The sequence below is a fragment of the Myotis nattereri genome (assembly GCF_964212035.1).
Source record: "Myotis nattereri genome assembly, chromosome: X".
NCBI lineage: Eukaryota > Metazoa > Chordata > Mammalia > Chiroptera > Vespertilionidae > Myotis > Myotis nattereri.
In genome coordinates this window covers 120,166,739-120,187,802 of record NC_138078.1, presented here as the reverse complement: position 1 = coordinate 120,187,802, position 21,064 = coordinate 120,166,739, and the positions used below count along the sequence as shown (strand labels likewise).

Below are 21,064 nucleotides of genomic sequence, written 5' to 3'. Positions count from 1 at the left end.
GTTACAGACTAGAGAAGTATTGAGCTTTGTGGCAGAAAAAGCTCTGAGAGAATGGGCTTCAGGTGTTTCAAGTGTATGGAAGATGCTTTCAACTCCTCCTTTCTCCTTTACCCCTCTTATTCATCCTGCATTCTACCCCTCACTGACAATCGACTCCACCATGCAAATTAATCTATTCTCAAGTCCTTCTGAGGATTTAGGAATTTAGAAAAACTTCTCCAGCTCCTACCCATGTCTGCTTCTGAGGAAATCCTGTAGCCTCCACTTTGAAGAGGGAAGAAGGAGGGGTATCAATTAAGGATCAGCTATACCACACAAAGAATAGTTGGATTAGGGGTTAAGGATAGGCCCCTGCATTTAAGAAGCTTCCCTGAGCACAGGGACCTACCGGTTGCTGGGTGTTGGGTTCCCATCTTGAGGAAGCTGTATGGATTTCAAGAGGTGTCTCTGAGATGTGACAGTAGCTGCCAAGGCTCATTAAACATGCCATCTACCTACTTCTGCTGATACATGTGAGAACAAATGATACTGCCAGAAGGAAACAGAAATCGTTTCCTAGTGACTCAGAGCCCCAGTGATGAGGACACATGTGGTATCTGCATTGTATCTTCCAGTTTAAATGTGCACCTTTTCATAGAAAGGCATCTATAAGTAATCAAATAGTGCTAAAAACCAAAATTGAATTCTGGGCAAGGGAACACCATCAACATCAGATTGACCACCTACTAAATGTTTACTGCATATCAGCATAGTGCTAGGAGCTTTGCAAATGTTATCTATTTTGATCTCACTCAAGCTTTGAAATCAGAGCAAATAAGTTGTAATCCTTTCTCAGTCACTGTGTGGCAGTGAGCAAGTTACTAAACCTCTCAGCTTTGTCTATAAAATAAAGATAATAATATCAGAGAGTTGTTACAAAAGGTAAGGTAAATGAGATTTTTTATGTAAAGTGACTGATTCATAGTAAATACTTGGAGAAGGAATAAAATGCATCTTTTGATACCTAAGCCATAGAATGCACTTAATATAATGTTACCAATAATAATAATAATAATAATAATAATAATAATAATGTTTGTAGTCTGGAAATGTCAGCATTATTAAATCATTTGAAGAGAGGTTGAATAACTTGCTCATAGTAACACTATAAATTAAGGCCTGGTATTCAAACCCTTCTTCTTCTTCCTGCCTACTGTTAGGGAACACTTTATGATCATTAAGAAGATCACATATGTCTGACCTAATCTAGCCAATGCATTTAATCTACAATTAGAAGGAAAAATTCTGTATATTAAATTGTACACAGTGGTATTCTAGATTATTGCATGTACTGTTTGCATATCAGAGGCCTTCAATTAGATTTTTTTAAAGCATGGATACTTATTAGAGTGATTTAAGAACAAACCTGATAGAGAATTTAAGAATCAGAAAAAAATCACTATTACTCCACCAACTTAACAGAATTTCTTACTTTATTTACCTTGTTGCTAAAATTTCTTCGTGTTTCAGAAATGCATATTTGACAGTTATAATCATACCATTTTCTATGTTGCTACCTAATTTTCATAAACATAGTCTTATAGTTGTAGACTAGTCTGACAGTGGATATGTCATATAGTTTATTTATCTATTCCATTATTGTTGGACATTGAGGTTGTCTTAGTAGATAAGTGTGAAAAAGGAATGATGTTGCTTTCACCATTGCCATAAACACCCTGCAGGACCCAGTGTCCTGCTCTATCAATTCCCAATATGCTTTCCATCATTTGATATTTAGTGTGATGAATATCAGCTCTAAATAGTACATTTGAAAGAATACTATTTTTTGCCAGTTTTCATCACCCAGATTCTATATTTTATCCTCATGGTGGGTAAAGTGTGGGCTAACCTGTAAACTTAAACTCTACAGTGTCACTTTTTTTCCCCCTATGGCAAAATGTTTTGTTGAGGTGCAAACAAGTGATTTACAAAGGAACTTTGGGAAGTCCTGCCATTGGTGAATGGGGATGCTTATCTGATACCATAACAAGTGAGTGGAGTGTCTCATTGGCAAACTCACTTCAGCTCTAGAAAATAATCCTGTTGCAGCTCAACCAGACCTGGCCTCAGCAAATCCATTAGATCCCATCTCCAAGAAAAGATCAAATTTGTATGTAAAGTGGGCTCAAGGGTCTCTTCAGCTTCAGAGTTTTGGCTGCTTTTCAGAAGTCCTTTTGTCTGAGGCTCAATCCAATGCCAAGAGTGAACTGGGGAGAGAATTTTCAAGTGGGTCAATCGTGCTATCCCTTTCCCTGAGAAAGACCATTTTGGGCCTCCATTCTTCCCAGGGTTCAATGATGCCTCTACCAAATGTTTTCATATGGTCATCCATTGTCCATTGTCACCCTCAAAAGATTGCTCTGACGTATGAACCATCTCCAAGGAAGGGGGGTGGGTCAGTAATAGAACATTTAGAATACCTCCTCCACTCTTCCCAGTCAGTGGCCAGCTACTTCTCCCCACCTCTGACTACTGAGGATTTCTGGAAGGCATTCGAAGAGAGGTACCAATGGCAATTATAGCCCTAAAGAATATCAATAATTTCTCACAAAGTTATTATTTCATGTTGCACAGCATTTATCAAGGGGAGTACAATGAATGTGTTCTTACCTGGTAAAAACAAAACAAAAAAAACTGTATCAAAAGGCTAATTATTTCGAAATGATGTTCTGTGACTTAAGTGAGATCATACATGAGAAGGAATGAGCCTAAGGCCCAGAATCATATATTAGTTGCTACTGTATGAGCAAAAGAGCTGGTGTAGGCAGTGGTGTGCCGCTGGCATGTGTTGGGGGATAGGTCTCATCAGACTGGAAATGAAATAGTAAATATAAGGTCTTGTGTTTGGGTCCAAACACCAACTAAATACAGAATGGCAACTGAAAAGAACTTGGGTTTACTTAAAAAAGAAAAGAAAGGAGTAGCTTCAGTTGAAAATACTTCCAATATAAATAAACTAGTTGTGTGAACTGTGTGGTATGTACATGGGATTTGTGTGTGGTGTATGCGTGTGCCAAATGGGTATATTGTGTCGTGTGCTAAAAGTATGTGATACATATCAAGTGTGTGTGTACATGTGCTCATTTGTGACTTTGTATATGGGTATGTGTGGGTGTGGGAATGTGTGTATATGTGTGTATTAATGGCTCTGTATCTGTTTAACATGAGTGTGACGTGGGCTTCCAAAAGAGGGAAAGTCAGCCATCCAGGACTATATTTACAGGAGCACAGCTGGAAATCTTCTTTTGGCAAGGTCACTGGGTAGTCTCAACTTGGAACATGTTCAAAGAAGAGCAGCTCGATATGGATAGGAGCCTTGCAGCCATGTCACATGTTAACCAGATTAAGGAACTGGGGAGATTTGGCCTGGATAAGAACAAGGGTGAAGGAGGATTCTGGGGGAATGGGAAGGGCCGGCACTATTCCCTTGGGAAGATCATGAAGGCCAGGTCCAGGGCAAGAACATAGATTTGGGTTCAGTTTAAGGAAAAGTCTTCTAATCCTAATAGACATGGCTGTCTTTTGATGGGGAAGGACTTGCTGGTGTGATACTGAACCTTTCCCGGTGGAGTTGTACATAAAAAATCCTTCATCTCCTTGAACTCACTGGAGTCACTCCACAGCCTACTAGGCCAGGCAGGGGTGTAATGGTTCCCCCTACTCCCTTTTCGAGGGTTGGATGTTTGAGCCATAAGGTCTTAAAAGGTATCCTATAACTCCTCCCCTTTTTTTCCACTCACCAGGATCACATTTTAAAAAGTATACAGAACAAAATTTAAACTGTGTGTATGTGGATCTTTTTCCTTCTCAGAGACCTTGGGGCCTGTCAGCAATTGTACTTGCTAAGCATGCTGCAGTTCCTTAGCAGTAGGTCAGGCTCCTGGGATGGTTCTCAGTAGGGTACTAGGGCTGAATTAAGTTGCTGAAGTCCCTCCTCTCCCTGCCTCCCCTCCCTGCCTATGAGGGGGGCAGAGGAAAGAGGAGACAACCCCAGGTTTGGTTTATGGCTGGTGACCAATGACGCACTATCACCAATATAGATTTGGGAGGTGGAGACTATGGAAAAACAGGTGGTAGTGGGGGCAGGTGGCAGCCTGGAGGGGGTGGGGCCTAGAAGGGGGAGTGAAGGACAGTGTGTGTGGGGGTCCTGGGAAATCTCAAAAAGAAAATATCAGTCTCCTGAAACTGTAAGGAGGAAAAAAATAATCGGTTTCCAAAATATACTTTATAGAAGCAGTGCCAGGAAACGGGTGAAATGCCACCCACATATTCGTACTAGTGCTGTGATCTTTGCACATCTATATACTCAACTCCGCAGGGATAGGGGAACCAAGAATTAATCTCAAATACTCAAGGAAGGACCAGACTAAAGACCCTAGGCCTGCATCATCGGGTATTTTGGGGCAGTGGGCAATTGGCAGAACTTCAGCAGACCTGATTTGCTGACAACTCCTTGTATGACCTTGAGCGGGCCTTTCCCATCTCTGGGCTTCAATGTCACCATCTCTTGAAGGGATTGAATTCCACGACTCTAAGTGGCCCATGTTGATATTCTGTATTTAAGAATGGGACAAGGGGGACAAGCTTCAAGGCAAAAGCCCTCCCCTTCATCTTACGGTCCCCTGGGTCCTGTGTGCCCTGCTAGGGACGTTCATCCTTGGGCCTTTAGGCCCCTTGGGTTGCGGAGCCGCTTCTGCAGGTCTGGCCTCAAAGCTCTCTCCCTCTGTCCCAGAGGAAGGCTGAGCCAAAGGCTCCGCCCCCATGTTCGCCCCCTGTCCCGCTGAGCCATTAGCGCGATTGCTCGGTATTCCGGGCAAAGCTGGTGATTTATGCCCGGGCCTCGACGGGGCAGTCCCTTGAGCCAGGAACAATTAGCTAAAAGCCAGGGGGAAGGGAGGCAAGGGGGAGGCCAGCCAATCTCCAGGGCTCCCAGCTGGGGCTGCAGCCCCAAGCCGCCCCCGGCCAAGCACTCTAGCCCCCGCCCCCCGCCCCCTACTCGGTGGTCCCCACTCACCACGGCGGGGGCGGGGCTCAAAGGCCGACGCAAACAGGCAGTCCAGAATCCACGCCATGACCCTCGCTGAGTGCCTGGCAGCCTGGAAACTAGCTTCCGCGCTGTCCCGCGCACTGGCAGCCCTAAGTAGCCCCCGCTGACCACGCCCTGAGCCGCACCCTGCACCCTGCTAAGAGTGTCTTGGTCACCGGACACCTCGGGCATGTCACGAAGGGGGCAGGGCCTCAGGGAACCCACCCCCACCCTCGCCAGAGGGGAAGCTGCTGGTCCCACAGCCCCTTCCCCCATGCGGAGGGAGGCCACGACACAGCTCCTGTCCGGGGAAGCTCTGACTGAAGGCAGGACCCTTCCCCTACCCCAGAGGTCCCAGAGTCTGAGGGGAGACGCCATCTCAGTCCTGGTGAGCCCCGAATCTGAGAGGGAGGGGAGGTCCCTGCCCCCAGGAACCTTTAATCGGGCGCTTAAGAGCGGGCCTGTCCCCAGAAGCTGGAATTTGAGGGCGAGATGGCGCACCTGTCCCAGGGAGCCTCAGATCTGAGGGTGAGGCTGTATCCCAGACCTAAGAAACCCTATGCTTTAGCGGAGACATCATCTCAGCCCTCAGGAGGCCCAATCCAAGCTGGAAACGGTGTCTACTTTGGGAGCCCTGAACCGGAAGGGGAGGCACCTTCTAACCCTTTGGAAACTCCCTGTCCTGGGGGAGGCATCACCTGAGCCCTAGCCTAGTAGCTCCAGGTGTGATTTTACAAAACTGCTCCGTTCTAGAAAAACCAAGAATGCGAGTAGGAGAAAAGAGTTTTGTCCCCCAAGGAACCCCAAAGCTGAGAGTAATTTTACTGCCCTGGTCCTGTTGATCCCTCAGGAAGCAGGAGATGCTTTCTTGTCTGAGAACTTTTGTTTTGAGGATTGATTCCCAAATAAAAGAACTCAGTGTAAAGTATGTATAAATATGGGGTGCACACCAGTATCTGCTGATGTATGAACTCCATCATCTATGCTTTTGCTCAGGGCACTGGCATAGGAGGGGCACCAACATTTATTTTTAGGAATAATTTGATATTTGATATTTCAATGGGGAGTGGTACTGTTTGGATTTCATTACATTTGTTTTTATGGCTTTGTATTTTTAAATTTTAAGTACACATGGGGGCACATACCATAATGGGTTCCGTGTTTGGGGCATTTGATGGTGTTAAATTACGCATACCCCCAAATCCTGGGGTGGAAGCCGCTACCAGAGTTGGAACATATTGAGCAAGAAGGGTTATAAACAAAAATTCCTTTTCTGTTTAAGTTCAGGGGCCCAAATTAATTTCTCCCTTCAATTCTCCATTGGCAGTTGTACAGACATGACTCTGTGCCTTGTTTTGCTCCACTGGGAAAATGGGACACTGTCTATCAAAATGCTAGTGAGGATGTAGAAAGAAATATGAAAATCCCTCTTCCAGGCCTGAGGAGTGGAGGCTGCAATCACAGGTCCTTCAGGGAGAGCATTTATTACATTTGCTTTGCTAACCACTGATATTTGCATTAATGTGGCAAAAGGGGTGCATAAAATGGAAAAATCGCCTGCATTTTGCCATGTAATTCTTAGCAAAGTAGAGCTATAGTCATAGTTTAAAGGGCTTTGACTCATTTTTCTTCCTATCTGGGAAACATGCTATTTCTCTGCCTTTGCATCAATTTCTAAATCATTTCCAATTTTCTCTGTTTTCTAAAGGCAATCAAAGACAACAAATATTCACCAGGCCTTCTCTTTTACCAATTTTTGTGGTACAAATACCTAGTCTTCCAAGCCAGACAAGGCTAACATCTAGAAATGTCCCATTTCAGGCTCTGGATATTTAAATTTCAGCTTTGACCTTACCTCTTAACATGAGCTTATTCATCACCATTTTTCATAATGGCCTCAGTGCCCGCCCCCCCTTACCCCCCCACCCCCCGCCCACCCAGCTGAAAGTGTCCTTGTTGTTGTTGCTGTTGTTGTTTTGGTTCCTGAAAGCCTAAGGCTATCTGCCCATTCCAATCCAATCTGTCCTCTCTGTGCAGGATATTGAGCTATGTATATAATGTCCATTCTCTCAATGAATTATTGCACAATTATTTTTATATGTATAGTTAAATAAAAAATAATCAGCCCTGGCCAGGTTGCTCAGTTACCTCTCAAAGTTTCTCTGATTCCAGAGTAGTTCTACCTAAGGTACAAACTCATGACAGCTATCCTTTTTAATTGGCCTTTTCTGCAAGGAGTGTGATGTAGCAAAGGAACAAAGCTAAGGATGCTCACAGACCTAGATTGGAAGCCCAGTTCTGCTATGTACTAGCTATGTAATTTTAAGAAGATTATTTAACTTCTCTGAGGCTTGGTTTTCCTGAACTGTAAAATGGGAATATTAACAGTGTGAATGAGCCCCAGGCAAGCCAAAGTACATTCTTTTTGGGGGAAAAAAGGGAAAAGGGGAAATAGAGTACAGAATTCTCAAAAAAAACCCCAAAACTATTTAGCAGTCAAGTTAGCAGTTTTCCCTCCTCCCTATTCTTTGACCCACCTCTTCTACCACTTAATTAAATAGTGCTAAGTTTCCTTTGAAAATATTTGCCCTTAAGTAAATGTCACATAATAAAGGAATGCATTCATTCATCAATCCATCCATTCATTCAACAAATATTTGTTCAATGTCCTCTCTATTGAAGATATTGAGCTCTGTATATAATGTCCATTCTCTCGATGAATTATTGCACAATTATTTTTAAATGCATAGTTAAATTTAAAAAATCAACCCTGGCCAGGATTCCTCAGTTGGTTGGAGCCTCCTCCTGTACACCAAAAGTTTGTAGGTTTGATTCTCTATCAGGGCACATACCTAGATTTTGAGTTTGATCGTCCATTGGAGATCGTATGGGAGGCAACCAATCTCTCTCTCTCTCTCTCTCTCTCTCTCTCTCTCTCTGTCTCTCATCAATTTAAAAGAACACATCCTCATGTGAAGATTAAAAAATAATAATCAAAATGCAAAATGTATGTACACTATTATATAAACAGTGGAAATAAATAATAAGCCTATGCATAGAAAGAAAAGCTAACAGGAAACATACCAGAATCTTAATAGTGATTGTATTTGAGCATTGCAATTATGGGCAATTTTTAACTGTTTTATTATTTTCATATTTCAGTATTTTTCAAATTTTCTTTATTAAACATTTTCTGGAGTTAAAAAAACACTACCTATAGAAAAATTATAACCTTGACTTTTCTGAAAAAATGACTAGGGTTTTTAAGCTGGAGTTGTGCTACTGTTACAGGGCACTGGGGCTGGCTTTGGTGACCAAGAAAAAGCTAAAAGTTGGTCTGTGTGTATGGTGCAGGACTCCCTTCTTGTGCAGGAACATATAATCAGTTATGGCACCTCCTCTCCAAGAATGCAGAGGTCCCTAGCACTCCAACTGAGCAGCCAGAAGCCTGCTAGCCTGGACCTGCAACCCCTCACCCCAAGGTCGGTGTTCACAAAGGGCATATTGGTTATATCTGCCCTCACCCTGAAAGCTCAAGGCCTAGAGCTCAACAGCTTGCTGCTTCTTAAGGGTCTCTCATTGCAATCCAATTAATAGCTAAACACCCTGCTCCTTACTTGAGTCATAGTTTGCAATGAGGTCTTTAGCAGGAAGAAAACATGTTCTCACTTGGAAGAAGGCAAAATAATGAAGACAAGCTGGAGGCTTATTGACTGTGAGAAAGAAGGCTTCAAACCTTCCTATCTTTTTTTCTAAAACTCAAAAGTACTTCGTTAATAAAATTATATAGGTTTCAAGTTTCTTAAAAAAAAGTTTTTGGCCCCCAGGTAAACAGTTTCTAATTAAAGGGGATTCCAATAACCAAAGGCCCATAAACTTTGTTAGAGATCAGGATTTCCTAAGGTATGAACCATTGGGCCAGATACATCAGAATCACTTGGGATGTGCTGTAACAATGCTCCCACTCCAGACTTACTGAACAACAATTTTTGGGCATAGGACCAGAAAACAGCATTTTAGCAAGCTCCCTGTGGAAGCTCTAATACAAAATAAAGTTAAAGAAATTCTAATATAGAGAAAAGACATCTTTCCCTGAAAACCCTCCACCGCTGTCTCTTCCCATTGTACTCTAGCTACAAATAATACTGGGGAAGACATCAGGAAAATTTGATTTCTTTAACCCCATTCTATTTTTGGGGGTATGTGGGTAAATACATAGCATGAGAACTTGAGCAAACCTGGAAACTTGATTCCTAATAGGGGCTAGTAGTATTCAAAATAAGCATATTCCATTTGGATTTTTTAAGAATCCTTGTGTATGTCAGATTATCTTGTTTGAACTTCTTACCTGTTGGGTTCCATGCATCAGGCAAGAAACAGCTAACGCACAGTGGAAAGACCATGGCATTTAAAGTTAAAATATTAGGAGTGAGAATGGGCATGCTGACTGACTGGCTGGATGAATGCAAGTCTGTCTGCTTTCCAACCTGAGCCCCAGGCTCCTCCTCTATGAAATGGGGATCTCGTCCCCATGCCCACCTCCCTCCACAGGTTGTTATGAAGCTCTCCACAACAAAGAACTCTATTCCCAGGCTCATGGGAAAAAAATGGTAGATTAGCAACCATGCCTCCTAACCCCCTCTTGAGGAGTCCTATCAAAAGGTACACGTGATATGTACAGGGATTATATGTGCTCTCTAAAAGGGGCTACAAGCCTTAAGACCTTAAGACTTCCTCCCTGCTTTTCTGTTTGGGAAAGATTTATCTGGGTTCATAGTGAACATATAGTAAAATTATGCATGATCTCTCTGAACTTCAGAAGGTCCTCGGTTACATCGCTTCACAAATGGGGTTATACAAGGAAAACCTGAAGTTCCTTTCCAGCTACTTAGCATTCCTAGGATACATTCCCCACCCTGCGGTTGTAGCTCTATTACTTCCAAACATTTTCATATCACAGAAGCCAGACAAGGTCCTGGCACCATCTTTGTGAAGTAGAAATGGGAAGTAATTATTCCTATTTTTTAAGTTATGAAAAGCTGAGGTAAAAGACAATAAGTGACTAGCCCAAAGTCACCCAAGGGAGGAAAGAAGAACTGAGACCAGCTTCCAGATTTCTCAAATCACGCTCCTCAGCCTGTTCTTTTCCAGTACCCCTCACTAGATCCCAGGAGTTGTCTGTCAATGCGCTGACACCACTCAGGAAATGCAAGTTTCGTTCTGACACCAGGAAGACAGAACTACGATTATGCTTCAGTCCCCAAGGAGGCAGAAAAATTGCTTTTAGTTGACAAGTGCGTCACCCACACACATACCCCTCTGGTTGAATGAAATGATAAAATCAAGTTAAAAATCTCAAATGCTCTCTTAATTTTGTAAAGCAGTTTGCTCTTTGAGCTAGGGGTAGGCAGGATGTGAGAATTTTCCAACTCTAGAAGCTTCAACCAGGTTGGGTGGGGTAATAGTAGAAATTAAGGGGGGGACACAAAAAATGTCAGAAAGAAGAAAAACTAACTAACTCTGAAAGTCGTCTCTGCAAATTATTTGTTCTAATATGTTTAAGTGTGGCAGCTACCAGTGTGCTCTCATATCTCCTTCCACATCTGAACCCCATACAGCTTTGGGAGGTTGGTAGGACAGAGATTAGCATAGCACCCATTTTATAGATGAAGAAACTAAAGCTTGGGGAAGTGAAGTGACCCCCAATCATGCCAGGAATCATTATTCTTCTTCCTTCTCCTCTTCCTCTTCCTTCTCTCCTCCTCCTCCCTCTCGTCATTCTTTTGATTTGAAACATACATTTGAACCTGGGTCTGTGCCTCTTTCTTTCTAATTGGCTCCTTTTCACACTACTCATATCCAAGCTGAATTTGGTCTTCAGACCGTATATACTTCCTGACCCACTTTGGACTGGAGACTTTACCCTAGCTGAGAATTCTAGAGCCCTTACAAAGCTTCCCCAAACTCCTATTCTTAGATATATATGCTGAAGTATTTCAGAGTGAAGTATCATGATGTCAGCAAAATACTTTCAAAAGTGAGAGAGGGCGTTTACAGCGGAAGGAGACGGTGCCAGTATGGTATATTGTTATGGAGAGTATGTACAAGCATTTATTGTACCATTTTTTCAAATTTACTGTATGTTAAAAAGTTTGAAAATACAAACTTCGGAGAAATTTTCCTACCTAAGTAGCCATCCCACCTGCCTATACTAAAATCTAGGTGTCAACGGTACATCCCCTTCCACAGGGTTCCACCTCAGGACTCCATCAGAATGTCACAGCCCCAAGCACAGAACTAGCACTTCCCTTAGCTGTACCTCTCAGGTCTCATCTCTGACTTCTGCCTGTTCAATAACCCTTTCATCTGCTTATTCTTCCTTTCTTTCCTTATGGGCTTATTCTTCCCCATAGCCTACAAAAATGTTCAAAATCCTATACGAAAACAGTCCTTCTCTGACCCTTATAACTATCATCCAATCTTCTTTTTCTCAGTCTCCTTAATAGGAACTCCTTAATACCTTCACAGAGTTGTGTAGACTTACTCACCTCACTTCTTTTCATACACTCATTTATCAAGCCACATCAAGATGGTGTCTTCTTCCCTCCACACACACATGCACACACACACACACACACACACACACACACTCCATTGAAATTCCTTTTACTGCAGCTACCAGTGTTCTTTTGGAGCCATAATCCAAAGGGACACATCTATATCTTAATTTCATTTGCCTTCTCTGCAAAATGCTACATTATGAATTGCTTCCCACTTATTGAAACTCTCCCCTTGGCTCTGAGGACGAAATGCTATACTAGTGTTGTCATCAGTGTTCTCCTTCTGGGTTTGCATTCTCCTCTGGTATCCTACATAGGAGCATCCCTCAAGGTCCTGTCCTTAATACTGTTTTTGTGTGAAGGAAATCATCCACTCTAATGTCCCTGATCTCTTTGGATCACTCACAGCACCTAAAACAGTGTACTTCATATAGGAGAGACTTAATAAATGTTTACATAATTAATTAACATTTGTTAATTGCACAACAAATGTTCTGTAAAGGTTGTTATTGGGGTTTACAAACATTTCCTGTATATTTACTTGACTTCATCCTGGTAATACCCCAGTGAGGTTGATTATTATTCCCATTTCTACAGAAGAAAGAAGGGGAATGAAGCTATTCTGTGCGAAGTGTTTTATACACATTTTAATTTAATTTTCACAACAACCCTGCAAAGTAGGTGTTCTTGGCCACATTCTACAAATAAGAAAACTGAAGCTCAGAGAGGTACCCAAGATCACAAGGAGTATATAATTTACCTCCCCTGCTATTTCATTGTTCTGTAAATCTGATCATACCAAATTTAGTGAGTAATACTGGAGAGACATATAAAACATATCACAGAGTGATAGTATAATTATTATTTACATACAAGTATTTTTGAGTTTGCATTCCTCTAAAATGTAATGTCAGGCATATAAAGAGCTAAAGAAAAATTAAAACCCTTCTATTTCTAAGCATTCCCTACCTTTCCCTCTCCCTGCATATTATAATAATAGGAACTATTTATTGAGTGCTTACCATGTGCTAGGCATTATGCTTAGTGCTTTACAAGTGTACTTTCATTTAATCCTCACTACCACCCTATGTGGTAGGGGCTACTATTCTACCCCAATTTATACATAAGATAATTCTGCATCATAATAGTTAAGTAACTTGTTCAAGGACCCTTAGTTTGTGAGGTGATTGAAATTTTAAGTCAGGTTGGTCTGACTCTAAACCGAATGTTCTCTTAATGCCACTATGCTGCTTTTCCAAAAAGGATAGGGAAACCAAGGCTCAGAGAGATTGTGACGTCAATTCTCCTGACTCTGTATCTTATATTTTTCCACTTTGCTCCTGCTGCTTGCATTTCTTTGTTGAAGGGACTGCTTTATATTGTCAATAATCTTTATGTATGTGGTCTATCTCCTCAACCACATTGTCAGCTCAGCCAAACCTTTGTAGGTCCCACACAGAGGGTTCTCACTAAATACTTGTCAATTGATAAGCACGGTAATCTCTTCGGTTGAGGGAATTATTAATAAACCATCAGGCTTTGACAAAGCCCTTCTCATTTCCAAAGGAATCAAGCCCTTGGTGCTTGGAAGACATATCAATTTCTCCCCTTCTCACAGCTTGAAGTCAGTAGCGCACACTACCCGCCTCCGCACGGCATCCAATCTCTAGGGAGCCTGAATAACGTCAGAATCATTTCACTGAAGGCTGAATTATGTGCGTGATTCTGAGAGATGCAGTCCCAGTAAAGGGGGAGAAGAATGTGGGCTGTGATTCTGCATGCAGGTGGACCTTGGGGATGTGTCTTGCCATCTGAGATGATGTGTCAACCTCTAACAGCCACACTCCGTAGAACAAGCTCTAAAGATTGATTGCTACTGTTATTATCGGGGATATTAATAATTATTCTTACATGTGTATAGTGAACTTTCCATTTACACAAAAGGCTCCTGCACAAGATTTCATCAGTTTTATTTTTTGCTGGCCTTCTGCAAATCCTTTTAGCTTCAACATTCCCCAAAGGTGTGTGTGTTGGGGGGCGGTCCTCTGTCCAGCTTCTATGGAAGAGAACTGTCACAGGGAAGCTGACAACTGAGACCCTGAGAAGGAGAACATTAGGCAGCTGGAATGACAGCCAACAATTGATCCTGGTGAGCAACATGCTGTTGAGACATGTTTAGGACCTGATCACAGATCCCCAACCTCTTCCCTTCTATATGCCTGTTTCCAGAACCCCAGAAGCCACCCAGTCCTCCAAGAGCAAGGAGAATCCTTAGCTCCTCCCATCATTAGAATTCACCCTTCCAGGTCCCTTCCCCCATAGAAGCCTCTGGGACACCTCTGTGGAAGCTGGCTCATCAATTATCTCTTCACCTCCCCCAGACCAATTTTCTCATGCATTTGTATGAGTTAGCTCAACACCCTTCAAAGAGACAGGCAGTAGTAATAATCTCAGCTAGCACTCATGGAGCTTTTACTATGAGCCAGGCACTATATTAAGCACTTTACTTGCATAATCTATCTTCATCCTTATAACAGTCCTATGAGGGCATTTTATTAGGATCCCTGTTTTATAGAGGAAGAAAGTGAGGTTCTGAGTGAGTAACTAGCTAGCCCCAAACCACACAGCTAGCTAAATCACAGTTAGGATTCAAACCCAGGTCTGTCTGACAACGAGCCTCTACATTTTACCGTCTCTCAGTATTGGCTTCCATTTCACAGACAGAACAGAGATCAGAAGGCCACCTAACATTCAGAGAGTCTCGGGAAGCCATAAAAATAGAGTGTTCCTCCCATTTTAGCCAGTAAAAGGCTAAATTACTTGGTGAGTCACTTAGAAGCCCCTGCTTCTGAATTTGCAAACAGGGTCCACGGTGTGTGAGATTCTAAAGTGATGAGCCAAGGAAGGTTAATCTCCTCTAAATTTATAAAGTTTAAAAGCATCATGCAAATGCAAAGTGTTCCTTATCATAATCCTTAATATTATTATTCCAGCCTATTCATCTACCAATAAAGCTGGGATAGAGTCCTGGCTCTGCCCCTGGATTCTGGTGCCATTTAAATGCCAAGAAAAATGGTCTCAGGGAGTCGGGGTGATCCATTATTCGGATATGGATTATTTCTCAGGAGTAAATTGTTAGCCCTGTCGGGTGGCTGATGAATTCTCCCACCTCACCTGGGGGCTCATTGCTCTGCATGGGACGTGCAGGGAATGCTAGTGGCGCTCTGGAGTCGCAGTGTGACTGCAGACAGGGTCCTGGGGGCAGGGAGTGAGGATGTTTTGGTTAGGTTCCAAGGAACAGCAACAACCCCACCCACCATTAAATGAGATGACTGACAATGAACCCCACCCACCCATAGCCCAGCTCAGGTTAAAAAAGGAAAACTCTTGATGCTTGAAACATCTTTGGGGAAGACCAAGTACCAAAAGAGACTGACAGAGAGATGAAAAGAATGGGCAACAGGAAGAGAAACAGGAAAAAAAAGAAGAAGAAATGGAGACAGGGATAAAAAAGGGACAGGGAAAGATGGAGAGGAAAATGAATAATGGACCGCAAAAAACATACAAGTGGAATAAGAGAAAAAGAGGAAAAATAAATCCAGAATGAGGAACTAAGAGGAAAGGAAAAAATAAAAACAGATTAAGAAAGAAGCAAAAAAGAAAAACAAAAGATAAAGGGAAAAACCCAAAAGTTTTTTTTAAAAGGAAAATATATAGTGAAAGATAAATCTAGAGAGAAAACAAATAAAAACAGAAGAGAAAGGGGGAGAAATAAAATAGAGAAGTAATAAAAAGATATAAAAAAATAGAAAAATCAGAGATAAAGAGACAGAGTGTAAGCAAAAGGGGTGGGGAAGGGAGGTTGGGTGGGAAAAAGCAGATGAAGAAATTAGAGAAACATCTCCCATTTGGTTGGTTGCTTTTTTGTTTTGTTGGCAGTTTCTTTTGCTGTGCAGAAGCTTTTTAGTTTGATATAGTCGCATTCATTTCCTTCTTGTTTGTTTTTGCTCTTCCTGTTTTGTCTTTTCTCTTTGGCTGTGAGACACATGATTTCAATGTGTTGCTATAGGCCTGGTCTTAAGCCTGGTCAGAATCTCTAGGTTTCCCTCCTAGTTAAGAAAGCTCCCTTCCTCCCATTCCCACCATTAGCCATTCTTGTGGGGTAAAGCATTGAAAACAGAAACAGAAAGGCAGAGACAACCACCTACTGAAATAAAAGCCACAGACATGGAGTGTTGAACACATAGAAGAACACATGCACACACATGCATGTACAAAATCAGGCAGACACAGACACATTCTGAAGCAAAGAGGCACACAGGACTGAAAGACTTGACACATAGGCAGGGACAGATTCACATCAGACAGGCATCAGCATAGCCAACCTGAACACAAGGATGAGAATGCACAGAAACTGACAGGGAACTAGATACATTGCTGTGGAAGATGACACAGAGACACAGAAAAAGACAGATGCACAATCAGAGAGGTGCAGAGGTGCTAAGATAAGAGGAGGAGTTTCACCTTATCTCTGCTTTTCTTCGCTTTATTTTGCCTCCACAATGTACACTAAAAAGGGCATTTATGCCCTGGCCAGTGTGGCTCAATAGGTTAGAGTATTGTCCCATACACCAAAACGTTGCTGTGGGCTTGATTCCTGGTCGGCGTACATACTCAAATTGGGGGTTTGATCCCAGTCAGGTGCATGCAGAAGGCAACCCATCCTTGTTTCCCTCTCACATAGATACTTATCTCTCTCCCTCCCTCCCTCCCTCCCTCCCTCCCTCCCTCCCTCCCTCCCTCCTTTCTTTCCTCTCTCTGAGTTGAATTTTTTTAAAAAAGAGCATTTACTTCCCTCTGTCTCCTGCCCTCAGGCTTTTCCTCTGGACTTCTTGACAGTTGGTAGCAATGTGGTTTTTCTTAAATCTTTGTTGTTGAAAGTATTACAGATGTCCCCCCCACACACACTTTTTTCCCCATTGACCACTCCTCCCCACTCTTGCCCTCTCCCCAAGCCTTCACCAAACTGTTATCTGTGTCCATGGGTTATGCATATATGAATATATATTCTCTAGTTGATCTCTTCCCACCTCCCCCCTTCCCTGTGAGTCTTCAGTCTGTAGCATGCTTCCATGTCTCTGGATCTACTTTGTCAGTTTAGGTGGCAATGAGTTTTATTTAAATAAACTCACTCCTGCTAATGAGTCTGCTAGTTATTGTGTCATCCTTCCCAGGAAACAGATGTCCCTAACCAGTTTAAATGACCATAGCTAAAAGGCCCCTTCAGGCATGAATTTAAATGGTGGAATATCAGATCCTGTGGCTGAGGCAGATTTGGAGTCTGTTTTGACTCCTACTCCAAGATAATGACTCGACACTCCCCTTCCCCCAATCCACTATTCCATGATCCTTTTATTTTGTTATTATTATTTTAAAATATGTTTTTATTGTGTGTTGTTTTTTTTTAGAGCGAGAGGAAGAGAGAGAGAGATAGAAACATTGATGAGAAATATCAATATCTGTCAGCTGCCTCCTGCATGCCCCCCACTGGAGATCAAGTCTGCAGCCCAAACATGTTCTCTGATCAGGAATTGAACCAGTGACTTCTTGGTGGATGGTCCAGCCCTCAACCATTGAGACACACTGGCTGGGCATCCATGATCCTTTTTAACTTCATTGGACTTTCCTCTTCTCCTCTGCAGTTGGATGCAGATGAGAGGGGGAGGCCAAGCAGCAAGATCTAATACCTGCACCACCACATGAATGAGAAGAGCACCACAAGATCTCACCAGATTAATAAAGTGTTTCTTGCAAAAGAAAAGTTTGAAAAAATCAGGGTTACACAGGGCCAGATGCATTCTAAGGGTCCTCCTAGTGTTGACATTCTAGGATTCTATAACTAAGAACTAATTCATTCAAATCTAAGCCCAAAATAATTGGACAAACCTTGATTGAATTTTCCAAGCCAACATGGCATCACTGTCTGCCCCAATAAATATTTAGCCATGGCCCCAGTTTATTGATTTTGTGCAGTATCAATACTTCTTGGCACAGTTTCTGACACTGACTGGTAGACCCATGATGATTTGAAACATGTAAGCACAATATGGCCTCCCAGGAAAGCCACAGATGGTTGTTGATGTGTTCATCTGGCTTAGATCAGACTGCACACAAACTGTATCACCCCCTCTGGCTTGTGTTGGGAACATGGAAGGGTAAGACAACTGCCTTTGAATGGGGCATAGTACTTGAATGGATGGATAAAGTTAGTTTACAAGTTTTGGGATAGTGTAGCCAACTGATCACAAACCTCTACTTTTCTTGCCTTTATTTTTTAAATTAAATTTATTGGGGTGACATTGTTTAATAAGATCACATAGGTTTCAAGTGTACATTTCTATGATACATGATCTGTATATTGCATTGTGTCCCCACCACCAAAACCAAATCATCTTCTGTCACCATATGTTTGCCCCCCTTTAACCTTTACTACCCCCCAACCAATTTCCCTCTGGTAACACCATGCTGTTGTCTGAATCTATGAGTTTCAGTTTTACATTCCACATATGACTGAAATCATATGATTCTTAGCCTTTTCTGACTGACTTATTTCATTTAGCATAATATTCTCAAGACCCATCCATGTTGTTGCAAATGGCAGTATGTCATCTTATGACTGAGTAGTATTCTATCGTATATATGTACCAGATCTTCTTTATCCAATCCTCTATCGAAGGACACTTTGGTTGTCTTCATGCCTTGGCCACTGTGAATGAGGTTGCAATGAACATAGGGGTGCATGTATTTTTGTGAATACATGTTTTTTAGTTTTGGGGGTAGATACCCAGAAGCGGGATTGCTGAGTCCTGTGGTAACTCTATTCTTAATTCTTTGATGAACTACCAGACTGTTTTCAATAGTGGCTGCACTAGTTTATATTCTTACCAGCAGTGAATGAGGGTTCTTTTTTCCCACAATCTCTCCAACACTTACAATGATCTGTCTTGTTGATAATAGCCATTCTAACAGATATGAGGTGGTACCTCATTGTACTTTTGATTTGCATTTCCCTAATATCTAGTGAAGTTGAGCATCTTTTCATATACCTGTTGGCCATTTGTATGTCTTCTTAGGAGATGTGTCTGTTCAGGTCCTCTTCTCATTTTTAATTGGATTGTTTGTGTGGTGTTAAGTTCTATGAGTTCTTTATATTTTTTATATTAGCCCCTTGTTAGAGCTGTTGTTTGCAAATATAATTTCCCATTTGGTTGGTTGCTTTTTTTGTTTTGTTGGCAGTTTCTTTTGCTGTGCAGAAGCTTTTTAGTTTGATATAGTCCCATCATTTATTTTTGCCTTTATTTCCCTTGCCTTTAGGATAAAACTCATAAAATCTTCTCTAAGACTAAGGTCTATAAGTTTAGTACCTATATTTTCTTCTATGTAATTTATTGTTTCAGGTCTTTTAATTAGGTCTTTAATCCATTTTGAATTAATTTTTATGCATGGGGACAAATTATAATCTAATTGTATTCTTTTGCATGTGTTTTTCCAATTTTCCCAGCACCATTTACTGAAGAGCCTTTCTTTTCTCCTTTGTGTGTTTTTGGCTCTTTTGTAAAAAATATTGGACCACATAAATGAGTTTTTTTTCTGGGCTCTCAATTCTGTTCCATTGGACTGTGTCATTTTTCTGCAAATACCATGCTGTTTTGATTATTGTAGCTCTGTAGTATTATTTGAAGTCATGTAGTGTGATACCTCCAGTTTCATTCTTTTTTCTCAAGATTGCTTTGGCTATTTGGGGTCTTTTGTGGTTCCATACAAATCTGATGATTTTTTTTTGTTCTATTTCTTTACAAACTGTTATTTGGATTTTGCTGGTAATTGAATTAAATCTGTATATTGCTTTGGGTAACAGACATTTTAACTATGTTGATTCTTCCAACCCATAAACATGGAATATCTTTAAATTTCTTTGTTTTTTTTCCCCAATGTCTTTTAATAGTGCTTTGTTGTTTTCAGTATATAGGTCCTTGTAAAGCTCTACTTTGATGAAACATCCCTTAGAGCTACTGTCTCACTTATTATCCATTCATTCATTCTTCAGCGAGAGCTTTCTCTGTACCAAACTCAGTGCTACAGCTAGGGATAGAGACATGAACAAGATACAGTTAAATAACTCTCAAATATCTCATCTGTAAATCAGCATTATGGTACAGTCAGGGGTGCAGTATCTGAGCTAAAGTCAGAAATATTGATGGTGCTTAGAGTCAACAAACTTAGGCTATGGATAAATATTTATAAAAAGAATAATTTGGTAGGAATTTTACTGTATAGGCACACTTTTAATTATTCCCACTGGCAAAACTAATGAATTAGAGACTTTTCTTTGTATGCAATATTCAAGATGCATAAATGCCTTGTAATTACTTCAGGTAAAATAATGATTGTTATCTAAGTAGAACTCTAAAAACTATAAGTTAATGTAATACTTTTTGTTAATTTTTAGTGGCACATTCTTGGTGACAAGGTTTCATTTGTTGGTGATAGTTTGAGAGCATAGTGGTTTTGGGGGAAGAGAATTAGGGCATTTACTGGGAGAGAAAGGAAGATTCATTTCTTTCTTTAGTACTGCCATGACATTAACCCTGTAATTCCCTAAAAGAGATGCAGTTGTGTAAGTTTGTTCTCTTATTCATTCATTCTTTAGCTTATTTAGTTTTTCATCCATCCATCAATTGTACATCAAGCACCTTGTCTGAAGTATGTACTGGGTAAGATGTGGGGACACTGGAGAGATTCAGACTTAGACCTTGCTCTCTTGAGGCACATACATTCCAGGAGAGGAACCAACAAATAACTTGAGAACTTTATGATGTATTCTGTAGCAGAAGTGTGGGCAAAAGGAAGCTGTGAAGAACAAGGACTAAGAGATGATGGTAGTTGGAGAAGCTTTGAGAGATGAGGTGACCCCATGGGTGGGAGAAGGTCTGAATGTCAGTCCTATTCAGCACTGTGGGGCTACATGGAGCCATCCCCATTCCCAAAGCTCTGTTTTAAAATAAGTAGCATATATTTGTAATAGCCACAGAGCTACACAACAAGCAGATCAGTTTGTGGCTGGGGCTAGCCTAGAAGCCAGCATCAGTTTAACTATTTCAATTTAAGATGGAATTTAGCCACTCCTTTAAAAAATACAATGAAAGTGTTGGTCAGAGACTGGTTCTCTAACTCTAGTGTCTTGAAATCAGACTTTCCTTGTCCATCTAACACCCCTTTCTAGCAGAATTCCACTTTCATGGGGGCAAAGGGAGTTGAATAGTATTGGGCACTATGATGGCTTTCAAATTATTCACATTCCAAAGGAGTTTTAATGATTTCCAAGATAATTGGTGGTAGAAATAAGTCCTTCTAAAAACCCAACAATAGAATGTTCGTG

General features: G+C 41.4%; 1 protein-coding gene across 1 annotated transcript in view; it reads right to left on the bottom strand.

Annotated features, from left to right (window-relative positions):
• ARHGAP36 (Rho GTPase activating protein 36) overlaps nucleotides 1-5,111 on the bottom strand; it is a gene marked incomplete at its 5' end in the record, with an annotated part of 31,640 nt that extends 26,529 nt beyond the window's left edge. The window contains one exon of the mRNA XM_081081309.1: nucleotides 5,054-5,111. Coding sequence (XP_080937435.1) covers nucleotides 5,054-5,111 — 58 coding nt within the window. The remainder of the gene's footprint in view (nucleotides 1-5,053) is intronic.
• Between the last annotated feature and the right edge of the window lie 15,953 nt (nucleotides 5,112-21,064).